Consider the following 22,573-nt stretch of genomic DNA (forward strand, 5'->3'; position numbering starts at 1 on the left):
TACCTCTTCACACAGTGGCTTTATGAGGCTGTTACAGTCATTTTGTTACCGTGAGGTAAAAGTCTGAGAAGAAAAGGGAACAGTCTGACCAGGTGGTGGTGCAGTGAATAGAGCGTCAGGCTGGGATGTGGAGGACACGGGTTCAAAACCCCAAGGTCGCTGGCTTGAGCATGAGGTCACTTATTCTGCTGTAGTGCACCCCCACCCCGTCAAAGCACATATGAGAACACAATCAATGAACAACTAAGGTGCTGCAACAAAGAATTGATACTTCTCATCTCTCTCCCTTCCTGTCTGTCTGTCCCTATCTGTCCCTCTCTCTGACTCTCTGTTTCTGTCAAAAAGAAGAAGAAGAAGGAGGAGGAGGAGGAGGAGGAGGAGGAGGAGGAGGAGGAGAAGGAGGAGAAGGAGAAGGAGAAGGAGAAAAGAAGAAAAGAAGAAGAAGAAGAAAGAAGAAGAAAGAAGAAGGAGAAGAAGGAGAAGAAGAAGGAGGAGGAGAAGAAGAAGAAGGAGGAGGAGAACAAGAAGAAGAAGAAGGAGGAGGAGGAGGAGGAGGAGGAGGAGAAGGAGAAGGAGGAGAAGGAGAAGAAAGAAGAAAGAAGAAAGAAGAAGAAGAAGAAGAAGAAGCAACATGTTGAACGTGGCCATGAGCAAGCCTGCAGACTGGGTCTTTAGGCTATCCGTGAGGAGCAGACGTGAGCACCAGACTGCCTCCTTTAGTCTTCTGTTACAGGTGAGAAAGAGAAAGACCCCTCATCTGGGAGCTGACCTAGTACCATCAGCGCAGTCTTGCTGTTCTGTTGACTGCGAACAGTTTCACAGGACACCAGGGTGGGACAAGACCACCCTGTGACCTGATGGACTAAAGCAGAATCCAGACCACTGATCTAATCGTGTCAGTGGACTCGTGGAGAGGTGGGCATCCCCCCCACCCCCTTCGTCATCTCTCCCAGCCGGGGCCTGGGAACCAGCTAAGACCACGCTGTCCTCCCTGATCCCCCACTGGGACTACAGACCTGGCTAACTGTAAACACGAGGGTTAGGCATGTAGGGACGTGGTGCCGTGAAGGGGCAGAGGGGTAAACAGTGCAAGGGGCACTGAGCAGCCTTTAGGTGGTACCAGCAAGATGCAAGGTGGAGGGATGTATTTTTAAATTTTATTTATTTATTTATAGAGAGGAAAGGGGAGAGGAAGAGAGAGAGAGAAACGTTAATTTATTCCACTTATTCATGCCATCATTGGCTGATTCTTGTATGTGCTTCCACGGTGTTGGGGGGCTGGAACCCTCAACCTCCGGCACGAGGTGGGGTGGAGACTCTCCCCCCCCCCCCCTCTCTCACTATCTCTCTCTCTCTCTCATTGTCTCTAACCAACGGAACTGCCCAGAGGGATGTTTTTCAGCCTGTGCCTCTGAGGCCACGAGTATGGGCCGGAGTGTGAGCCGTCTTGGGTCGGGGTGGAACAAGGATGTAGGGCAGCTGCCGGACCTCGAGTCCCCGTGACAGTGGCGGGAACAGGGCAGGAGGAAGGAAGTGGCGCAGAAAGTCTGGACACAGCCAGGAGCGGCGAGGATTGCTGGGGTGCTGGGGACGTCTCTGGTCTGCCAGTGACAGAGAACGTGGGCGAAGCACACATTCAAAGCCGGACCCGCCTGGCTCCACGGTGCGCGCACGTCAGGGAAGTAGCGCCGAGAGGCTGGACCTGGGCGGGGCGGGGAGAGGCGGGGCCGCGAGGGGGCGGGTGTCCCCAGGGCCACCTTCAGGCGCTCCCTGGCAAAGTAGAGGGTGTGAGCGCACTTTCAAAGCCGGACCCGCCCAGTCCCCGGGGCCTCCGGCAGGCAGCGCACCGTGGGCCCAGCGCAGAGGGAGGGAGGCTGCAGCGGCGGCGCGGTTGCTAAGCCCAGCGCCCCCGGAGACGTTCCCGGGAGTCGTCGCGGCGCGGGGCGGGCATCGGGAGGGACAGAGGAGAGAGGGCGGGCGGGCTGGTGGCTGCGCTGCCTCCCCACGCTCGCTGGACCGTCGAGCCGCCGCCCCGCGCTAACATCGCAGAGCAGAGCCCCGAGCTCCGGCCACCGGCCACCGCACCATGCCGGCCGCAGCGCCCACCCCGCGCCCGCTGCTGCCGCCGCCTCCGCCGCCGCCTGCCGGACCCGCCCCCAGCTGCCCGGCCCGGCCTGCCCAGGGTGAGTGCCATGCAGCCCAGCGCAGACCCTGGCGGGGCTGCCGCCTCGGTGGGGGTGGGAGCGCTTCTGTGGCTCGGATTGGAGATCCCGCTCCGTACGAGGTGGGCAACAGTGCCAGACCCGCGGGGGTGCTCGAAGTGCACAGTGTGTGTGTGTGTGTGAGTGTGCGTGCGCGCGCGCGAGTGGACACCAGCTCAAACTCGCTGTTTCGTGGATAACGCTGTCCGGAGCTGGTCTCTCTATCGCCGCCAGCGGGGTCATCCAGGGAGGCGCGTGGGCATCTGGCGTGGTGAGGTGGGACTTCAGGAGAGGGAAGGGAGCTGACCGAGACCGAGCATCTCCACCTTCCAGGTGCTTTCCCTGAAGTGGACCTCATTGCATCCTCTACACAAATGTGCAAGGAAGGTGGGAGTATCCCCAGAAAACGGAGATGCCCAGACCCTCGATTTGCCCGAGACACAGGGCTTGATAGCGGTGGGGCTGGGATCTGAACCCCCGATCTCCAGAGCTCGCTGACCCAGCTATGGGGAAACTCTCCTTAGAACTAGAGAAAGAAACGCACAGAAGAACTAAAGACTATCAGGAAAAAAGGATAGAGGCAAAGCATTTGGGAATTATCAGAAAATAAAACAAAGAAACACACAAAACACAACCAAACACCGAGCTCGTGAAATACCCTATTAATGAATTTCAAACCTAGGAGTGCGTTTACCCTGCCCTCCTGCCTGGCTCCGGGGGCGGTGTTCTGAGATTAGGGAGAAGATCGCACCCGTGCTGGGCGGAGGCGTCCGGGGACACCTTTTCAGAGTATCCACCTGTTGGGAGTGGGGGGTGAGAAGTTGTGCAGGGAACTCGGTGTTATTCATCCCCAACTTAATCATCCCTCCCCCTTTCCCCCTCCCTGGTGGCCGCATTTCCTTTCCTTTCCTTGATGCGTTGTCCAGGACAACAGCCGTCACACGGAGCTGGGTCCTGCCCTCATCATTGTCTTTCACCAGGAATTCTGGTGTTAGGTGGTCCTGTACTTGGCTGATTGTTAGGAGCTGTGAAGTTGGTCCAAGTTACTGCTTACAGAGGTGATTTGTTGGGCTTGTGTTGAGCCAGCAATCTCGATCACCCTCAGTGGGGTACGTATATCTAGAGCAGGAGCCAAGATCGTTTCAGGGGCAAGACAGTTAAAACACTGGGGCCTCGGGAGGTGAAAGAGGAAAGGGACGTTGGGTTTGCCTGACAACCCAACTTCAGCAAAGCACTTCAGTTTAATCCTGACAACCCAACTTCAGCAAAGCACTTCAGTTTAATCTTTGGATTGCCTTGTGTGGTGCCCTCCAATGCTTCCCTGGAGAAAGAACAGAGAGACAGAACACGATTTCTGGAAGATGCCCGGTAGCTAGTTCCGTTTAGGTTCGAAGGTTCTTTGGGTCCTAGTCTTTGATGGGGGGCCCGAAGAAGGGCAAGGAGGGTAAGGGTCCTTGCCCGAGACCCCCAGGAGGCTTCAGAATCTGGAGAATGGAGTCTTAGCTTTATCATGGCCAAAACTTTGGCAAAACTTGGAGAAAGAAATATTGGACCGTGGACTGTTGCAGGGGCTGCAGTGCTATGCTGCGTTCCCCCAGAGACCTTTGCCGTCTCTGTGTGCGTTGGTGCCCTGGGTCCCACTCTCCAGCCAGCCCCCTCCTCTTAGTGGCAGGATGACTTCAAGTTGCTGATGTCAGCTGCGTGGTCTGTCGGAACTGAGAGCAAGCAGTGCCTGAGAGTTGACCTCTCCCCTGGGGGCGGCCCCTGACCCGTGACTGAGAAGTACTGAAGTATATAAATAGCCCGACTCCCTTGACCTTGGTTGGGATACTCCGCAGCATGACATGCGTTGTCCCCAGAGACCCACTGGGGAGTTGTGTCAGTTGGCCTCCGTGGGTCTTTGCTGGGCTTGCTTTTCTTTCTCCTCTTAACTTCTTCATCCCCTATCAGTTCTTCCTAATAATGCTTCCTACTAAGGCACTTTCATAGGGATTCTTATCCCAGGATGCCAGAGAACCCAGCAAAACCCCTCTCACTCCCCACATTTGTGTTCTCCCCTGGGATCTGAGTACAACGATAGCACGAGTCATTGAGAGCCTGGGCTGGGCTGCAGAGGGCCTTTGAATGAATTCACCCCAGGTGGCTCCTTGGGGGGGGGGGGCAGGTGGAGCCCTGTGCACAGGTACAGGCTTAGCAAGCAGGGGTTCAGCGCCCATTAGCACCCTCATCTGATTGCCTTCAGTGGTGCACACAATGCCCAGCAGAGGGGGTGGCATGGTGCCTGGGTGCTGTGCTCAGAAAAGCAAAACAAAGTTGGTACCCAACCACTCGGAACCTCACAGTCGCTTAATTGTCCCGAGATGGCATTTCTTGGCTTCTCTCGTCCCTCTTTATCTCAGTTCAAGGAATTTCCCACGCTTCCTAAATATTTCGGGCACATGTTTTGCCTTTCTCTGGTGAAACGCCCAGCTAGTTAATTGTCTCAGCTTCTTTCTAAAGCCAGTAAGGGCAAGTTGAAAAGGCTGTGTTGGCCAGTGGACTTACGGTACCACGGACGGCAAGGGGGTGATGGTACCCGGTTAGGGAAGGTCTTCACCTGCCTGGCCTTCCAGGGGCCTCTCCCTTGACATGGGCTGATCGTGTTGGGGTTTGGATTGGGCAGCTGTAGCCGGAGGCTCTTGCCTGATGAGAGGTTCTTCTCCTTGCATCCACAGGGCCACTGGATCTGGTGGCAGTGTTTTCCCACCTTTTCCTTTGGCATTCTCGGTTAGTGTCTAAATTTGGCCCACCTGGTGGTAAAGCAGAGCCCCTTTTAAGATGCATACAGGAAGGAGTTCTTTGAAAAGGATGTTTTTGTTAACTACCTGGTAATGGGAGTCAGAAGAGGGAAATATTATACAAGGAGGGTGGAAGAGTCAGGAAGAAGATGTTTGTCTGGAGTCAGGGAGGTGAGATCCATCCCCAGAGGTCTGAGGCTTCCTGGTTACCTGGGGCAAGTCATTGAACTTCTCTGGGAACCTCAGTGTCCTCTCTTTTATTTACTTAATAATAATTGTCCGGCCAACCTCAGAGGGTTGTTTGATGTTCAAGGGGAAAAATTTTCATTGCCTCATCAAATAATTATTGAGCAAGCGCATAAGATCCATCCCTGGGAGAGCTGGCAACCTCTTGGAGACAGCGGTGTGTGTGGAGGCATCGTGGTGTAGGTAGCAAGTGACGGAATAGAAAGGGCACAAGTTCAGTGGCTGTTTGAAGGGGTGGGGAAGTCTCCAGAGCTGCTTGGGCTGGTCTTGAAGGCTAAATGTTCAGAGAACTTTGTAAATGGCAGGGTGCCATGTAATGTGTGATTATGGGGGTGAGAGCTCTCGAGTCCATCAGAACTCCCTTCTCATCTTGGCTCTTGAAACTTCAAAGCTGTGAGTTTCTGGGCAAGGTACCCAACCACTCTGAGCCTCAGTTTCCTCATTAATAAAATGGGCACGATCATGTTCTGAGAGTTTAGTGATGTAAAAAGCTCTTGGCAGCTATGGTTACAACTGGAAAGTACTATTGTTATTAAAGTTACCTTTTAGGCTGAAGAAATTCTGTCTGGGTGCCTTGAGTTAAGGCTTCTCAAATATTAGGCATAGGGGTCATCTGGGGATCTTGTTAAAATGCAGATGCTCATTCAGGAGGTCTGAGGTGGGGCCGGAGACTCTGCTTTTGTCACTAGCTCCTGAGTTCTGTAGGTGTTGCTTGTTTGAGGACCACGCTTTGAGTACAAGGCCCTCAACCACTCCTCCCAGGTAGAGTCTGAGTCCTTTGTGGGGACTGCGGAACACTGTTGGGGAGGTGATGGGAAGGGTTCAGCGCGCTTAGGCAGATCTGGCAGGACTGAGGCAGAGACAGCTGGAACTGGCTACTGTTGAGTAAGGTACTCCCTTCAGATGATAATGGATCTAACCCAACTTTTTTTCAGAAAGCTCTTCCTGGCCAAATGGTCAAATGTTGCCTACGTCTTCTGCATGCTGACCTTAAGGGTGTAGAGGTGAATAGGTCATTGACCTTTCCACAGTGTGGTTTGGCATGGGGTAGGGACAGGCATGTAATCATGGTGAGATAAGCATTCTGCAGGGTTCATGGGTAATGGTGATGGGGTAAGAGGGTTAGAAAAGGGAGGAAAACTTCTTGGTGGTAATTATATCTGAACTGGATTTTGAAGGATTAGTCACAGTGGTCGAGTGGAGGAGGAGAGCAACAGTATGTGGGGAATGGCATTCCAGCATTAAGAAACAGCATGTGCAAAGGCAGGGTGTCACGAAATAGCTTGGTGCATTCAGGTTCTTCAACTAAGAACTATTTGGAGCATGGTGCATGCTTGGAATGGCTCAGTCAGGGAGGCGGTTCCTGAAGGTGTCTCAGTCAGCAGAGGCCAAGCTCTGCTGCAGTAACAAATCAGCTTCATCATCCTAGTAGCTTCACGCAACAAAGGCTATTTCGCATTCATACTATGTGTCCCTCACAGGTCAGTGGAGGGCCACATCGACACAGCTTTCCCCATCTTGCAGACACACCTTTTAGAGAATGTGGTCTGTGTAATCACCGCGTGGGAAGAGATTGTGGGAGAGTTGCTCTCTGGCTGTTCTGGGCTTCAGTCTGGAACTGGTGAATTGCTGCTGATGCCCACGGCCCACTGGCCAGAGGTCATTGTGAGGGCCCTAGGAACTGATGGGGGTATGGACGGAAAGTTCAGAGAACGTCACTGTCTCTCCCACAAATGCCAGATAAAGGACTGTAAGTCTCACTCAGAAGGCCAGAGTGTCTCAAATGGGAATCATATGTGAATTTCTTTAAAGAGACTGAAGCTTCCTAGTGGTGGCTTAAATCATTTTTATTATAATGCAATTCAGATATACAGGTAGCACCCAATAGCTCTGAACTGCTGATGTGCAGAGATTGCCTATGAGCATAACACCAAAACAAACACATAAGTAAAATACCAGCACAGCTACACATTGGGTAAATTCAGATTAACTTCATGACTTTAATGTGATGGGTGAAGATATTTCTGCTCAAACGACATCAGTGTTAGTTTTTGTTTGATTCTAAAAACAAGTGTTTAGGTTTTTAAGAATTTGCTATTCTATGTGCTCTGCCACAGGAGTTGTAGGATGGCTTAATTCTCTCATCAGTTTCCTCTCTCTATAGTAAGTCCGATTTGTTATTTTTCTCATTAGCCTGCGACAGTTAAAATAGTATTTCTTGTTGCCAACTGCGTGATCAACGCAAGGATACATTCGGTGAAATAATGTGCCAGTACTTGGTCATCACATGGTCATTCGGAAGATACAGAATACGTTTCTGTTGACTGTCTATTGATGATCTTAAAAAAGGGAATCATGAAAATAAAAGCACAAAGTTAAACAGGAAATAATTTTAGGGAGCATCTGAGCCCCCTACTGCGTGTTTGAGGCTCCGCTAGAATTGCAGAGACAGGTGGAAAACGGCGAAGTGTTTCGTGAAGGGGGAGGGATGACCCACTTTCCGGTTTAGAGGACTCACTTGGCCCAGGTGTGTGGGTAGGTGAGGGGTAGGAGGGAGGCCGGGGACAGATGGTTCAGGTCAGAGGTGACAGAGGGTGGGCTCTCAGGCGGTAAGTCGTGAAGGTACCAGATTTGAGAGGCATTTTGGAGATGAATTCCCCAGGATTTGGAGACTGACTGGGATGTGGGAGGTGTGGGCAGGGAAGAGGAGTCAGAGATGACTCTTAGTCACGGGGACCGGGGCAGTTGGTGGTGCCACTGACCAGGGTGAGGACCACATGCGCCCACAGGAACAGAAGAGCCCAAGGGCAGAGCTGTGTCCAGCCATATTTATCACCCCATCTTTCCTGACTGACTTGCGCTTTCCTAAACCAGTTTCCAAGGAACTACTGCATTTTGTGGTGTCTATTTTTTCTTCACTGGGATATTTAATTGTCCATTCGGATAAATGTGAGTCGCTTCGTTAGCCTTTCTATTGTGTCTGCCGGAGAGGGTGCTGACAACATTTTGCCTAATTAATCACACACTTTTTTGTCTTCCACATGTGTTAAGAAAGTGAAAAAGAACTGAGATCATTGTGGATGGTTCTGAGATAGAAGCTGTCATACGACATAACGTGAGATTGGCTCTCTGCCTTCGGTTTTTAAGAGCTCCATCGATCAACTTTCCACTCTGTGTTTTTGGACAGAGATGTTCAAACTTCTCTAAGGAGAGAGCGGACCTCGTGCGGGTTTAATGATCTCTCGGTGATTACGTCACCAGGAATGTGGAAGATCAGCACCCCGGGGCGGTGCAGGGCAAAGAACACGAGGCCACCCGAGAGATGAACAAAAAAATGTCACAAACCGAAAGCAAACGCTGGCGGTTGCCAGAGTGAGATCTTGTATTCATTGAAGTTGTGGGCATTCAATAATTTAAAATCTAACTTGGTGTTTCCTCTTTGTATCAATTATTAACCTCGTGCACCAACTGATGGGAGTGACATGGGCAAGTTGCCAGAAGTGGCTTTGACCCTAAGTGCTCTCACTTGTGACAAACTTCTGCTTGCCTCGGCCCCGGTACAGGTGTCACCTTCATGGCGGAGCCTCCGAGGGCCTCCAGGGAGACATGCAGCCTGCCCCTGCTGCGTCTCTTTGGAACTTGTGATAAGTGATTTATAAGCAAGTGCTTACCTGTCACCCCAGGAGACTACATACCACTTGAGGACAGGCACCGTGTGTTTTTATTTTGGAAACCCCCAGACCAGCGGAGCGTTTTTCCTACCAGCCATCTCCACACCTGTGAGCTAGTCCAGGGCACCTTCCAGGAAGCAGCTTTGGGTCTCAGGGCTGACTGGGAGGAGCAGAGTTCCCAGCAGTAATAGTCTCGGTTTTAAGAGTGCCTTTGCAGGAATGGATTGGATGCAGCTAGTTTAGTTTATTCCAGATGCTGAGCTGGTTTCAGATTGGCTGCAGCCAGAATCATCTGGAGTTTGTGTCTCTGCATCTGCGGCAGAGGCCTTTGGTGCTACCCAGATGTTCTGTGCTTCCCTTCTTTAACAGGTGCTGTCATATCATTCCCTCTCCACAGTCCGTCCCTGTTCTGATGGTTTCCTAGCAATCCACGGCAACCCTTTCTGAGGGCTTTCTCTGGCTGCAGGGGCATGGTTGACCCATTTTTGGGGAAAACCCAACGTGCTGGGTAGCTAGTAGGCTGATGAAGCTGATTTGTTACTGCAGCAGAGCTTAGCCTATGCTGACTAATACATCGTCAGGAACTGAGGTCTGTCTCCCTGACCAAGCCCTTCCCAGCATACTCCATGCTCCAAACAACTCTTAGTTCAAGGACCTGAGCATACCGAGCTGTTTCATGACACCTTACCTTTGCACATGCTGCTCCTTAATCCTTGGGGCTGCTCTCCACCACTAACGGAAGGGAAAAGGTGAATAAATACCCCAGTTTCCTTGGTCCTCTTTGGGGACTACCCTTGGGCATATCCTACCCTTTCTCCCCAAAAGTTCCCAGCAGAACTGAGCTAGGTTGCCCACAGCAGTAGCCTGCTCCTTCGTGCCTCTGTATCACCTCATTTCCTCGCTCTCCTCCAGTGCTTCCCAGACCACCCCCCAGGCTTGGCTTTTGGGAGAGTCTAGCCCAAGATCCTTCTGGTTGGTTTGGAGCCACCGCACTGCGGGTAGAAGTGCTGTGTGCTTCCCCGCTAAGAGCCAGGGCACTGCTGTTCTATTTCTCTCACTGCTCGGCCACCTTGGAGGATCTGAGATACAGGGAGGCTGCTCCATCCACACTGGGATTCACCGCAGCAAGAAGCTTTCATTATGGAAGCCGCCATAATGTCATTGATCGGTGGTGGCACCTTCCTACCTGCCACACAGCATCAGCACTGTCCCTTTGGAGTGTCCATACCCAAGTCAGCCCATCTCACACCTCCATCCTGTACAGTGCAGAGAAACTCTTGGGATGTTTTTATTTGCGATATCTTTTATTGCTTCTTCTTTTTTTTTAAAAAAGATTTTATTTATTCATTATAGAGAGGGGAGAGAGAGAGAGAAGGGGGGAGGAGCAGGAAGCATCAACTCCCATATGTGCCTTGAGCAGGCAAGCCCAGGGTTTTGAACCGGCAACCTCAGAGTTTCCAGGTTGACGCTTTATCCACTGCGCCACCACAGGTCAGGCCTCTTTTATTGCTTCTAATTTCCAAACTTGTTCTTTCTTTAGTGGTTTGATTAACATTAAAGTACAATTCATTCCTGTTTGTTTGTGGCCTTTGATTCATCTGACATTGATGTTGGTATAGACTTGTGAAATAAAAGTCCAGTTCATTTTATTTCCAGATTATTAGCCGATTGTTTCAATATTGGATAAAAACTATTTTTACTTTCCAGATTAGTTTGTAACAATCTTTTATTATACATTAAATTCTCATGTGGAGTAGTATCTATTTTGGGGCTACAATTTCCTTTTTACTTAAATCCAGCTCCTCTTGTATGAATACTAAAACATTGTAATTATAGCTCTGTAATACATTTTACTATCTTCATTACTCATTTCCCTACTGTCTTCCCTCAACACTTTCATTAGTGCTTACATTGCATCAAACCTACAAATTACAGTGGGAAAGAATTGTTACGTTTAACTTCTTAGGACTTCCCTTTCTGGAATGGACAGTCATTGAAGTAGACCTAGGTTCTCTTTCAGTTTTGTAGTTTTTTTAATGTTGATCAGATACATTTCTCACTAAAGGCATTCCTAGGAATTCTTTATATGTGGACACTATATAAGTTGTTCTTATTTTTAAGTTGTATTTTCCCACTGGTTATTGCTATTATATAGGAAGGCATAGTATACATATATATATATATATGATTAAAATTTTTTTGGCTTTATAGCTGTCCACTGTCTAATTATATTCTGAAGTAAACACATATAAAGCTATTTCATGACGTTCCATGTGCTCTAATTGTCTTTCCAGGTGGCTCAGAGTAAACAAATAGAGACATTCTAGAACTGAAACAAATTCAGGGAGGGATGGAATACGGTGTAGAGAGAAGAGTTCCACAAGGAGCTGGGCGTGCAGTCGGGACTCCACCGCACCCCACGTGCAAGGGCGGAGTTACAGACGCCATGACAGCAAACAGCTCGGGTTCACCTGTGTTCTCCGTGAGCCATCATCTCTGACAAATTTAAACTTTGCTCGTAGGTGTCTCTGACTGGTTCTAGACATCACTAACCCCAACATCACACACAGTCTTCTCTTAGCCGATTGACCCCTTGTTCGTAATAACATGTTTATGTTTGAGTCCGGACAATAAAAGATAATGTCAGAATGCCAGCTCTTCAGTGATGCCCAGACAGGCCGGACAGGTCAGACTGGTCAATGCCAAGCAAAACAAAAGGACGTCATAGCCCTGCTCAGGGTCTCCCCTTGTGTCTGAGTTACGAAAACCCAAATATTAATGTAAAGAGAAAAAAAAAAAAAAAAAGAAACAAAGAAACCGAGGGCACGAGATTAAAATGAAGCTCCCTTTTTTTCTGGGGACTGGGAATCAACTGATGCCCCGGGCTGTGACCCGTGTGCTCTGCGCGGGCTGTTAGAAACTTTGTGGTCCTTTCTTTTCAATGCCGTTAGTATTAATTTAGAACTCAAAGGGCTCGATCGTGTCTCTGTAAGGACAGCAGCACTGGAGATGTTTCACTGGCTTTGAAGACGATGGTCTTTTCTAAAGATGTCCAGTCGTGTGAAAGGAAAACAGGAGTCCCGCCCACACTAGGGAGAAAAAGAAAATAAATAAAAACCAAACCAAACCGAGAACCAGTGGGGTGACCCCCGTGGTTCCCAGGTTCTCTGGAACGTTTGTGAGCTCTCCATTCTTTTCCAGTTGCTTCATCCACGTGACAAAGGCAGGAGGGCAGCGGCTGCCCGCTTCTTCTTATAGTTGGTTGCGCTTTCTTCAGCACAAATGCGAGGTAGCTGTGCTGCGAAGCTGCCTTCTTAGAGAGGGAAGGAATGGCCGAGTGGAGGTGGAGAGGGGAGGCTCAGGAGACAGAATGGATATCTCTCTGTCTTGCCCCCGGCATATTCTCCTGGCCGTAGACACAATGTGTAGGCTTTTAAGTACGGAGTCTTACTATAGATGTGAGGTTTTTATTCTGTTGAGAAGAGGGGGATGAGGTTTTAAATATCGGCCCATCTCAGGGGAGAGAAAAGGAAAGTTTTCTGTTTTTCATGATGCCTTCAGTAAGGTGTCAGAAATTCTCAGCAGTTTCTGGCTCGCTGGCTGTCTCCATCTGGAGACTGGCATCGTGGGTTTTTTTTTTTTTTAACCTACAATGAACTAACACCGGCTAAAAATTGAAGCAGTAATAGTCATAACGTTTCATGGCTTTTTAAAGGAATCTTTTCTTAAATGTTCTTACAGTTCCTTTTCCTATCCTCGAGAAGCATCTCAAGTGTCCAGTTGTAAAAGTTACAAAATTAGATACTGGGGAATCACTGATGATCCCATGAACTAATCTTTTACTCACTTGCATATATTGATTTTTTGTCTACTACGGGCCACAGTGGTGCGCACAGTAATTTTAATTCTTTCAAATATAAATAGAAACCAGCCCCATGTAGCTAGTTTGGCTCTTGTGTGTCAGGGAGCCAGGCTAGAGGGGTGCGATATTTTGGGGGGGGAGCACTCAGTAAGCATTGTAACACCAGTGGTGAGTGTGACACCAGTGTGAGTGTGACACCAGAGTGAGTGTGATACCAGCGGTGTGACACCAGTGTGAGTGTGACACCAGTGTGAGTGTGATACCAGCGGTGTGACACCAGTGTGATTGTGACACCAGTGTGAGTGTGGCACCAGTGTGAGTGTGGCACCAGTGTGAGTGTGATACCAGTGGTGTGACACCAGTGTGAGTGTGACACCAGTGTGAGTGTGATACCAGCGGTGTGGCACCAGTGTGAGTGTGGCACCAGTGTGAGTGTGATACCAGCGGTGTGGCACCAGTGTGAGTGTGGCACCAGTGTGAGTGTGACATCAGTGTGGGTGTGGCACCAGTGTGAGTGTGATACCAGTGGTGTGACACCAGTGTGAGTGTGACACCAGTGTGAGTGTGATACCAGCGGTGTGGCACCAGTGTGAGTGTGACACCAGTGTGAGTGTGATACCAGCGGTGTGGCACCAGTGTGAGTGTGGCACCAGTGTGAGTGTGACATCAGTGTGGGTGTGGCACCAGTGTGAGTGTGATACCAGTGTGAGTGTGGCACCAGTGTGAGTGTTATGGGGACAGAAGCAGGAGTGGTGGGGGAGGGCGGTGGAGATGAGGGAATGGGGGTCTTCAGGGAAGGCCTCTTGAAGAAATGACCTGATGAGATGGGTGGGAGACCTGAGCAAAGGCAGGAAGGACGTGTGTTGAGAGAAACAGTTTGGAGACATTCCTGGCATGTCGAGGCAGTTAATTGCCTTTTGTTTTTAATGAAACAGGAGAGGAAGGACAGCTTCTCCTTATGAATTTGGGAAAAAAAAGAAAAAGGCCATAGAAACACTCAGTGCTCATTTATATATATTTTAAAATCGAAAGGCCTTTCATAATTTTGGGCTGCGGTGTGGGTCTGGGTTCCCCAGAAGCGGAACCTGAGAATAGGGTTTTCATGCACATGATTTTGGGGGGAATGTTGTCAGGAGAGGAGGAGGGACAAGGTGGGCAGGATGTGCTCCCAGTCACCAGAGCTCTGGGGCATGAGCTGCACCCAGGAGCTGGTCCCACCTTAGGGTGAGGCTGGTCTTTTGTCCTCTTCCCTGTGCCCGTCAGTCATTATGGGCTGACCCTGTGAAGGTGGGTTCGGTGCGTAACTTCTGGCTGGAGCGGCTCCCAGCAGAGGGCACTTCCTGGGGTCAGTGAGCAGTGGTGGCCCCTTAACAGCCAACATTCCTAAGAGCTGGTGGGTGGGGGCCACTGCCCGGTGAGGGGATGTCCGTAGGCACCTGCAGTATCCACAACCGTGCTGGTCTTATAGAGTGGTCATGACTGAGTAGCTTTAGTGAGGTCTGGGGCAGAAACAGATGCAAAATCCTGAGTACATGGTTGCTGTGATCACCCAGCACCTTCTGATGACTATGAAGTCAATTGGTAGGCTGTTTTCACCGACTGTGGAGTTACCGGGTCCTTTCACCCAGCACCTGTTTGTTGCCAGCCTACCCCATTCCTGGCATCACGTCTGTGTGTTTGGAGTCTTGCCAAGCAAGGCCCATTTCTTTAGTAGACCCTATCCCTGCAAATTATATAGTTTGGGCAAGGCCAAGAGACAGCATTGGAAGGGATCCTGAAGCAGCTTAACTACAGCTCCTAGAGAAGCCAGAAGCTACCAGGGTTCACCTTGTCAGGGCTCTGAAGACAGCAGTGTTGGTGCAGGCGTTTATAGGATGCCCGCAGAAGGCTGAGGTGCAGCAGTTGGGCTGTTTACAGTCTGTGGAAGGTCCTGTGCACTGAGGCTGGCTTCTCGGCCGAGGGGCTGTTTTCCCTCGGTGCCACTGTTACCAATCTGATTTAACCATGAAGTGCTGAGCGCTTACCACAGGTAGGCGACCTTATGCCTGTCATTTTTTTTTTTTGTATTTTTCTGAAGCTGGAAATGGGGAGAGACAGACAGACTCCCGCATGCGCCCCACCGGGATCCACCCGGCACGCCCACCAGGGGGCGACACTCTGCCCACCAGGGGGCGATGCTCTGCCCCTCTGGGGCATCGCTTGTTGCGACCAGAGCCACTCTAGCGCCTGGGGCAGAGGCCAAGGAGCCATCCCCAGCGCCCGGGCCATCTTTGCTCCAATGGAGCCTCGGCTGCGGGAGGAGAAGAGAGAGACAGAGAGAAAGGAGAGGGGGAGGGGTGGAGAAGCAGATGGGCGCTTCTCCTGTGTGCCCTGGCCGGGAATCGAACCCGGGACTTCTGCACGCCAGGCCGACGCTCTACCACTGAGCCAACCAGCCAGGGCATGCCTGTCATTTTGTTACAGTCTTTACAGTCATCCTGGGAAGCTGGGCTGGTGGTGGCTATGCAGTCCCCCACGTCAGTGAGGACCACGGGGCACTCTTTGAGAAATAGGTGAGGCCCCTCTGGCACTGAGGGTGGATATTGGGGCTGCTGCTAGAGCTTTGTGGCACCTGTTGGATGCCTTCTGCAGTCAGATCTTGGAACCAGGACTTTTTTCCTTTTAAATTAGAGGAAACCCAAGCCCAGTTTGGATTTCCTAAAGGAAGAAGAGTTTGCATCTTAATCTGCTTTACCCTACCATCACTTGTCCTTGTTTGGAATCTTAAAGCACTTAGGGAGTTGTTTTTTTAGATCATCCTGTCTATGGGGATATCAGGGAGCAGCTCACCTGTTTACTGCCAGCTCCAGGAACACTGAGTGACTTTCTTTTTTCCAGTTGGGATGCTGGCTGGCTTAACAATTAGGACGGAGCTAAACGGAGGCTGCTTGCTTGGGTATCGATGCCCGTTGATGGGTGTGAGTCCTGCTCCATTTCTGTCTGGGTGATCCTGTGAGCTTTGCTTTATTCTGTGATTCAAATGACACCCCTGCACCTGTCCGAGCCATTGTTCAAAAAGATTGAGGATCTGTGGCAAGATTGTTTCAGTTCTTCCTAACTAGCTATGTAGCCTTGGGCTAATTGCTTACCTTCTCTGGTCTACAGTTGTTTCTGAAAAAATCAGGGTGGCAGGCTACTGGCTTTTTCAGTTCTAACATGTAAAGGTTTTCACTCACACAGTTCTTTCTGTGTAGAACATGGAGCCTTCTTCTTCTTCTTCTTTTCTTTAGATATTTATTTATTCATTTTAGAGAGGAGAGGGGGGAGAGAAAAAGAGAGAGAGGAAGGAAGAGAGAGAAAGAGAGAAGAAAGGAGGATCAGGAAGCATCAACTCCCATATGTGCCTCGACCAAGCCAATCCAGGCTTTTGAACCGGTGACACTTGATCCACTGCGCCATCACAGGCCAGGCGTGGGTTCTCCTTAAGAGTCTCCTTTGCATTCTCCTTAGATTGGTTGTTGGCCTTAATTTTGTTTACAAAAGATGCATATTTTGGCCCTGGCTGGTTGGCTCAGTGGTAGAGCGTCAGCCTGGTGTGCAGGAGTCCCGGGTTCGATTCCCGGCCAGGGCACACAGGAGAAGCGCCCATCTGCTTCTCCACCCCTCCCCCTCTCCTTCCTCTCTGTCTCTCTCTTCCCCTCTCACAGCCGAGGCTCCATTGGAGCAAAAGATGGCCTGGGCGCTGGGGATGGCTTCTTGGCCTCTGCCCCAAGCGCTAGAGTGGCTCTGGTCACGACAGAGCGACGCCCCAGAGGGGCAGAGCATCGCCCCCTGGTGGGCGTGCCGGGTGGATCCCGGTCGGGCGCATGCGGGAGTCTGTCTGACTGCCTCCTCGTTTCCAGCTTCAGAAAAGTACAAAAAAGAAAAAAAAAAGATGCATATTTTAACATAAGCAATTTTTACCTATAAATCCAGTTAGTCTTATAAATGACCATGTGTTGAATATTTATGGAAAATTTTCCCTCAGTCTGGTGTATCTAAATAAATCTCAGGTAGCACAGTGGAGCTATTCAGTTTATTTATTTCTTCTTGAGTCAACTTTGGTAATTTGTATTTTTCATGGAATCCATCCATTTCATTTAAGTTGTCTTATTTATTAACATGAAATTATTCATAATATTTTCCCTACTATTATTTTACATAAACAGCCTCAGTGTTTTTCAAATATGTCATGTCTCCTGAATATGAATGAAAAGTATGTGTGTGTGTGTGTGTGTGTGTGTGTATGTATATATATATATATTTTTGGACACATTTCCTCTTCTATTGCTTTACTTGCTTGCTATTTAATTCTGTGTTATATGTGAAGGTTGTCTTATCAAAAAGTCAAAATAACCAGACCAGGTGGTGGTGTAGTGGATAGAGTGTTAGCCTGGGAGGCAGAGGACCCAGGTGTTTGAAACCCTGAGGTTGCGGCTTGAGTGTGGGCTTGCTGGCTTGAGTGTGGGCTCACCAGCTTGAGCGTAGGGTTGCTGGCTTGAGTATGGGATCGTAGACATGACCTCATAGTCACTGGCTTGAACCCAAAGGTCACTGATTTGAAGCCCAAGGTCGCTGGCTTGAGAAGGGGTCACTGGCTCAGCTGGAGCACCCTAGTCAAGGCATGTATAAGAGAGCAATCAATGAACAACTGAAGTGATGCAACTATGAGTTGATACTTCTCATCTCCCTTCCTGTCTTTCTGTCTTTCTCACTGAAGAAAAAAAAAAAAAGAAGTCAAAATCATTTCAAAACCACTCTCTAAAAATCCACAGGCTCTTTGCATCCTCTGTCCTGTACAGTAACAGCTGGTGGAGGGTCTGCCTGCTCCTCAGACAAGCATCTGGTAAATGTGGGGGGAGAGGCTGCAAGGCTAGGCACTGACAGACGGTTCAGATATTCCAGAGGTCTTCACATCAGTCTAAGATCCATCCAAAGCAAGGCGTGAAGTTGTGAAAATCAGATCGCTGTGCTCCGTCCTTCCAGAGAAAAGATGGAGGAGTTGGCTTTGAGCATGATTTCTGCAGCCTCGCCTGTAGGGATAGATGGAGCCTGGGGAAGCGAGCCCAGTATTTGAGTGCTGCTGTGACACAGGTCGGTGAGACGTGGGGGCCGGCGCGGCCCTTGGGTGCAATAACCAGACAGAGGAAGGAAAACACGGTGAAGTCTTACAGGTATCAAGTCAGCTGCGGACATGTCCCAGGTGGGTGTACTTCACTGCTCGCCTTCCAAGTAAACACATCCCAAGAGCCAAGCTGGTCAGCACCGGGGAAAGCAAACCTCACCCGAATCAAGGTTATTGTGAATCTCTGAGCTGCAGCAGACAGCTGGGATTAAAAATCCAGGTCAATGGAAGCAACAGCCAACCCGGGAACCATACCCTCCTGGAATTTTACTGACTGAGCGGTGTCCCACCCCAACCCCCCGCCAGGGATGAGATCGTGGGTGAGCTGGGAGTGTTGGGAGGAAACGTTAAACCCAGGGGTGAGACCGAGAGATAAGCTGTCCCCAGGGACACTTCGGTCAAAGCAAGCCAGTATCAGATGTTGCAGAGGACACCAGCAGGGACCCGGCGGCAGCTGGAGAGACTCCCCAACAGTGGCACACAGACCACAAGCTAAAAAGGAGCATAAAGCCTTCGCGTGACAAAATGATCGGAAGTTGGGAGACGGGTCCATCTGGGGGAAAAGCGGTCGGAGGGAAACGGTGATTGTGTGGTCAGTGGCATGTCCTAAGGCTCACCAGCCCTGGTTAGCCAACGAGGCTCCGTTAATGTTAATGCTCAGCTTGGAGTCCCGGAGGCTCCACCAGCTCACACGGGACCTCAGCCAGTGTCCTTGGAATCCCCAGGGCAGGTTGTCACCTGTGCTCAGGTATACCATGGTTCCTGTTCTTCCTTAGTCATATGTCACTGCTCACTGCCCCCTCGCCTTGCTGTCCCCTGGCTCTCAGTGTGTCCTCAGGGCCCATATTGCCCTCCCCCACAACTCCCAGGGCCCCGGGGCCCCGTGCCGCTTATCCCCTGAGTCCCGGCGCCTCCCACAGGCTTTTGAAACACGGCTTCCTCAGCATCCATCCTTAGCCCCGTGCTCCAAGGGTTGGAGGGCAGGGCACAGATGCCATGCTCTCCTGTCTTTTGTCATTGCCTCCTATGCTAATGTCCTACCAGGTGTCCACTTGTGCCTGTGCACAAAACACCCCCTTTTCCCCCCCTTTGACCACCCCCTTGCCTACCTATTTGGCAACTTGTACACAAAGGCAACAGAGAAATAAACTCGCCACTGGGCCAAAGCCGACGCTGGATCCCAGTTTAGATGTTGTGAGGTCACCTGTTACACTTCTAGGGTTGATCAAATGGATATGCACTAGTCCAGGGACCGTATGATCGCTCCCGCTGTGGTCTGCATATTTTGGTTTACTGATGACTTTGGTGAAACAAGAGCTAGTCTGTAGCAAGTGTTCTCAAACTTTAATGTGCACCAGACCACCTGGGGCTCTTGTGAACACACAGAATCTGCTTCTGGAGGTCTGGGTTGGGGCCTGAGAGTCTGCATGTCTAACAGGTGCCCCGGTGATACCACGCTCCGGGTCGTCAAGTTCTACATACATCACTCCCTCCCGCATTTCTGTTTGCTGTACTTAAAAAGAAAACCCTCTGGCAGGGAAGTCATGACCAGAGTCTTTGTTTCAAAGCACCGATGATGTCACATTTTGTCACATCTTCACATTATGAAAATAAAGATACTGTTGGATACAACATGTTTTCAAGGAGTCGGTTTATGGGCCACTTTGAAATTAGTTATAATTGTATTTGACCAGCTCTCCCAGAGGTGCTCTGGGACCTCTCTCTGTGTCTTTGTGTCCCAACATGTGGTCAGCAGCATTGGCACCTCCGAGGACTTTGTCAGAAGGCGGAGTCTCGGGCCCCGCCCTGGACCTGGACTGACGGAATTAGGAGCTGCCGTGTGTGCGTGTGCGTGTGCGTGTGCGTGTGTGGCGCGCGCGCATGCGCATATGCACTTTAACATTTGAGAACCCCTGCCCTGCAGAACATAGTACGTCGGAAGTGGGAGCCCCTGGTTTAGCCACTTTAGGAAAAGGTACCCTCTCTTTGTTCTGATTGAAAAAGACAAAAGATTAATTTTAGCAGTATATATAAAATCTTTTTCTTGATCCTGAGTTTGATGATTAGCAGCATAAACAAAGTAATAATCCATGGCTAGAAAGGAAACTGGGTTAATGTAACTTCCAGTCATTTTGGTAAATTGTCCGTATAATAAGGTGTAGTAGAGCTGACCGCAGGGGAATCAGGATATGTTAATTCATCTGAATTGTGGCAGCCGAGAGGAGCCGAACCCATCAGAGATGATAACAGCAAAATGCCTGTGCAGTTACTGAGTTTATTGGGTCACGCCAGTCAGAAATCCTGTGAGCAGGCAGCGCTGTACGCTTAGATTATCTCCCTAGAAAAGCTGTCCGTTTATATTTTTCTCCCCAGCAGAGCTGTACGCTTAGATTTTCTGGAGTGTTTCTGTTACTATCCTGTCCCTTCTGTTTTTCTATTTTAATTGTTACGTGAGTGGCAAATTCACCCTGCCGACTTGCATTTAGCATCGTATTGTCTTTATAGGATAAAGACATCTTTATGGGAGGTACATGGATTTAGGGGGAATCATGATCCCCCCCCTTGTTTAATCTATCGAGGAGGTCTGTTGTGTGACATCTACCAGGGCTGGGAGCAGTTCCACTCAGTTAGTTATTCACAGTGACAGCTGGAAGCCTGACTTGACATAAGTGTTTGATGTTAGGTTTCCCAAATCTCAGAACCACTTGTGTGTAATAGGATGGCGTAGGGCAGGGGTCCCCAAACTTTTTACACAGGGGGCCAGTTCACTGTCCCTCAGACCGTTGGAGGGCCGGACTATAAAAAAAAAACTATGAACAAATCCCTATGCACACTGCACATATCTTATTTTAAAGTAAAAAAACAAAACAGGAACAAATACAATATTTAAAATAAAGAACAAGTAAATTTAAATCAACAAACTGACCAGTATTTCAATGGGAACTATGGGCCTGCTTTTGGCTAATGAGATGGTCAATGTGCTCCTCTCACTGACCACCAATGAAAGAGGTGCCCCTTCCAGAAGTGCAGCAGGGGCTGGATAAATGGCCTCAAGGGGCCACATGCGGTCCGCGGGCTGTAGTTTGGGGACCCCTGGCGTAGGGGGATCTGTATAATCCAAGGTGTCTGTTTTCTGGAGAGTTTCAGTTTAGCTGAGAGGGAGAATATTTACACCCATGGAGATGAAGTAACAATTAGGTGAGATGTGCGGAGGGGAGGCCAGGAGTTCTGCGGAAAGGGTGCTGGTCTTGGGTCTCAAGCATCCATGCTAAATGTTGGTTTAATGACATGAGCAGTTAGGTCTCCCACAGAGGGAGCTGTGACTATGACCTTGTGAGGTCAGGGAAGATTTAATGGTGGATGTGGGTCTTCGGTCTTATAAGATGGTGAGGTGTGGATAGGGGAGGAAGGAGGGTAGAGTGGGTGTGGGATGGATGGGGACCACTGGATTGTGGAGGACCTTCCATGTCAGGTTGAGGAGTTGGGGTTTCTTGTCTAAAAGGTGGTAATAGAGCCACGAGAGGCTTGAGTGGAGGAGTGGCTCAGCGAAGGCAGTGCTTGTTCTGCTCCGTGCCTGGGGTTGAGGGTGCCCGATTTGTGGTGGACGAGGGCAGAACAGCGGACTGTCAGGTTGAGGCCAGTCTCTGTTGTAGGAAGTTGACAGAAAAACCGGGTGCTGCCAGAGCACCCTTTCTCTGTGTCACTTCCTCGGAAGCCGCCGGGTTGGTGACCAAGGGCCAGGAATTAAGATGTTTAATTTTTTTTTATTGATTTTAATTTATTGTGTTTACATAGATTCAAATGTCTCACTGAGTACATCCCCCTACCCCGTGTTCCCCTCGGCCCCACCCTTTGCCCCCTCCCCCCAACGCCTTCCCCCCTCCCCTACAGGATTTGCTGTCCTGCTCTCTATAACACTGTGTTACGTATATATAATTTTACCAATCTCTTTCCCTTCTCTGATCCCATCTTCTCATCCCCTTTCCCTCTGTCCGCCTTCCCTCTGGTCCCTTTGATCCCGCCTCTGCCTCTATTCCGTTCCTCAGTTCACATTGTTCATTGGATTAGTATGTTTAATTTTTATTATCTGTACCTTTGTTAACTATTTGCTGTTAATCTAAGGACAAAGTAGGGGTACTAACCTAGATCATATTAGGTTGAACCATATGAAATTTCCATTTTTTTTTTTGTAGGTCAAGATGGGTAGAACTACCAGCGACCTCTCATGATTGCATTTAATTGATTTTGGAAGTTGTTATTGGAGATGCGTAGACGTGGGCCGGCCTTTGGTGTTTTGTTTGGGTTGACTGGGGTAGGTACCGGATAAGGCTGCTTACAGTCAGCCTAAAAGTACTCAGTGTGCCATTGTCCTTGGGAGATGAGACTTCCTGGAGACCAGCCCGGGGCCCACGGGGTGTATCATGTTCTTTCTGTCTCTAATGTTTGCTCTCCTTGACCAAGGACCAGCCATTCCGTTTCCTGATTTTATTCTCTTACCTTAAAAGAAGAAAACTTTACTCTGGACTAAAAATTTTAAAGAGGGGAGGAGGGCTTGTGAAAGAAATGATAAACATATTTGCATATATATTATTTATTGATTTCAGTGAGAGAAGAAGAGGGAGGGGGGAGAGAGAGAGACAGGAACATTGAGCTGTTCCTGTATGTGCCCTGAT

At 49.7% G+C, this 22,573-nt stretch overlaps 1 protein-coding gene across 1 annotated transcript in view; it reads left to right on the plus strand.

Moving 5' to 3' along the window:
* The first annotated feature begins 1,864 nt into the window (after nt 1-1,864).
* Nucleotides 1,865-22,573, plus strand: part of DCLK3 (doublecortin like kinase 3) — a 45,697-nt gene continuing 24,988 nt past the window's right edge. The window contains exon 1 of the mRNA XM_066245716.1: nt 1,865-2,183. Coding sequence (XP_066101813.1) covers nt 2,087-2,183 — 97 coding nt within the window. The 5' untranslated portion in view covers nt 1,865-2,086. The remainder of the gene's footprint in view (nt 2,184-22,573) is intronic.

This window comes from Saccopteryx bilineata, chromosome 10 (assembly GCF_036850765.1).
Source record: "Saccopteryx bilineata isolate mSacBil1 chromosome 10, mSacBil1_pri_phased_curated, whole genome shotgun sequence".
NCBI classification, from domain to species: domain Eukaryota; kingdom Metazoa; phylum Chordata; class Mammalia; order Chiroptera; family Emballonuridae; genus Saccopteryx; species Saccopteryx bilineata.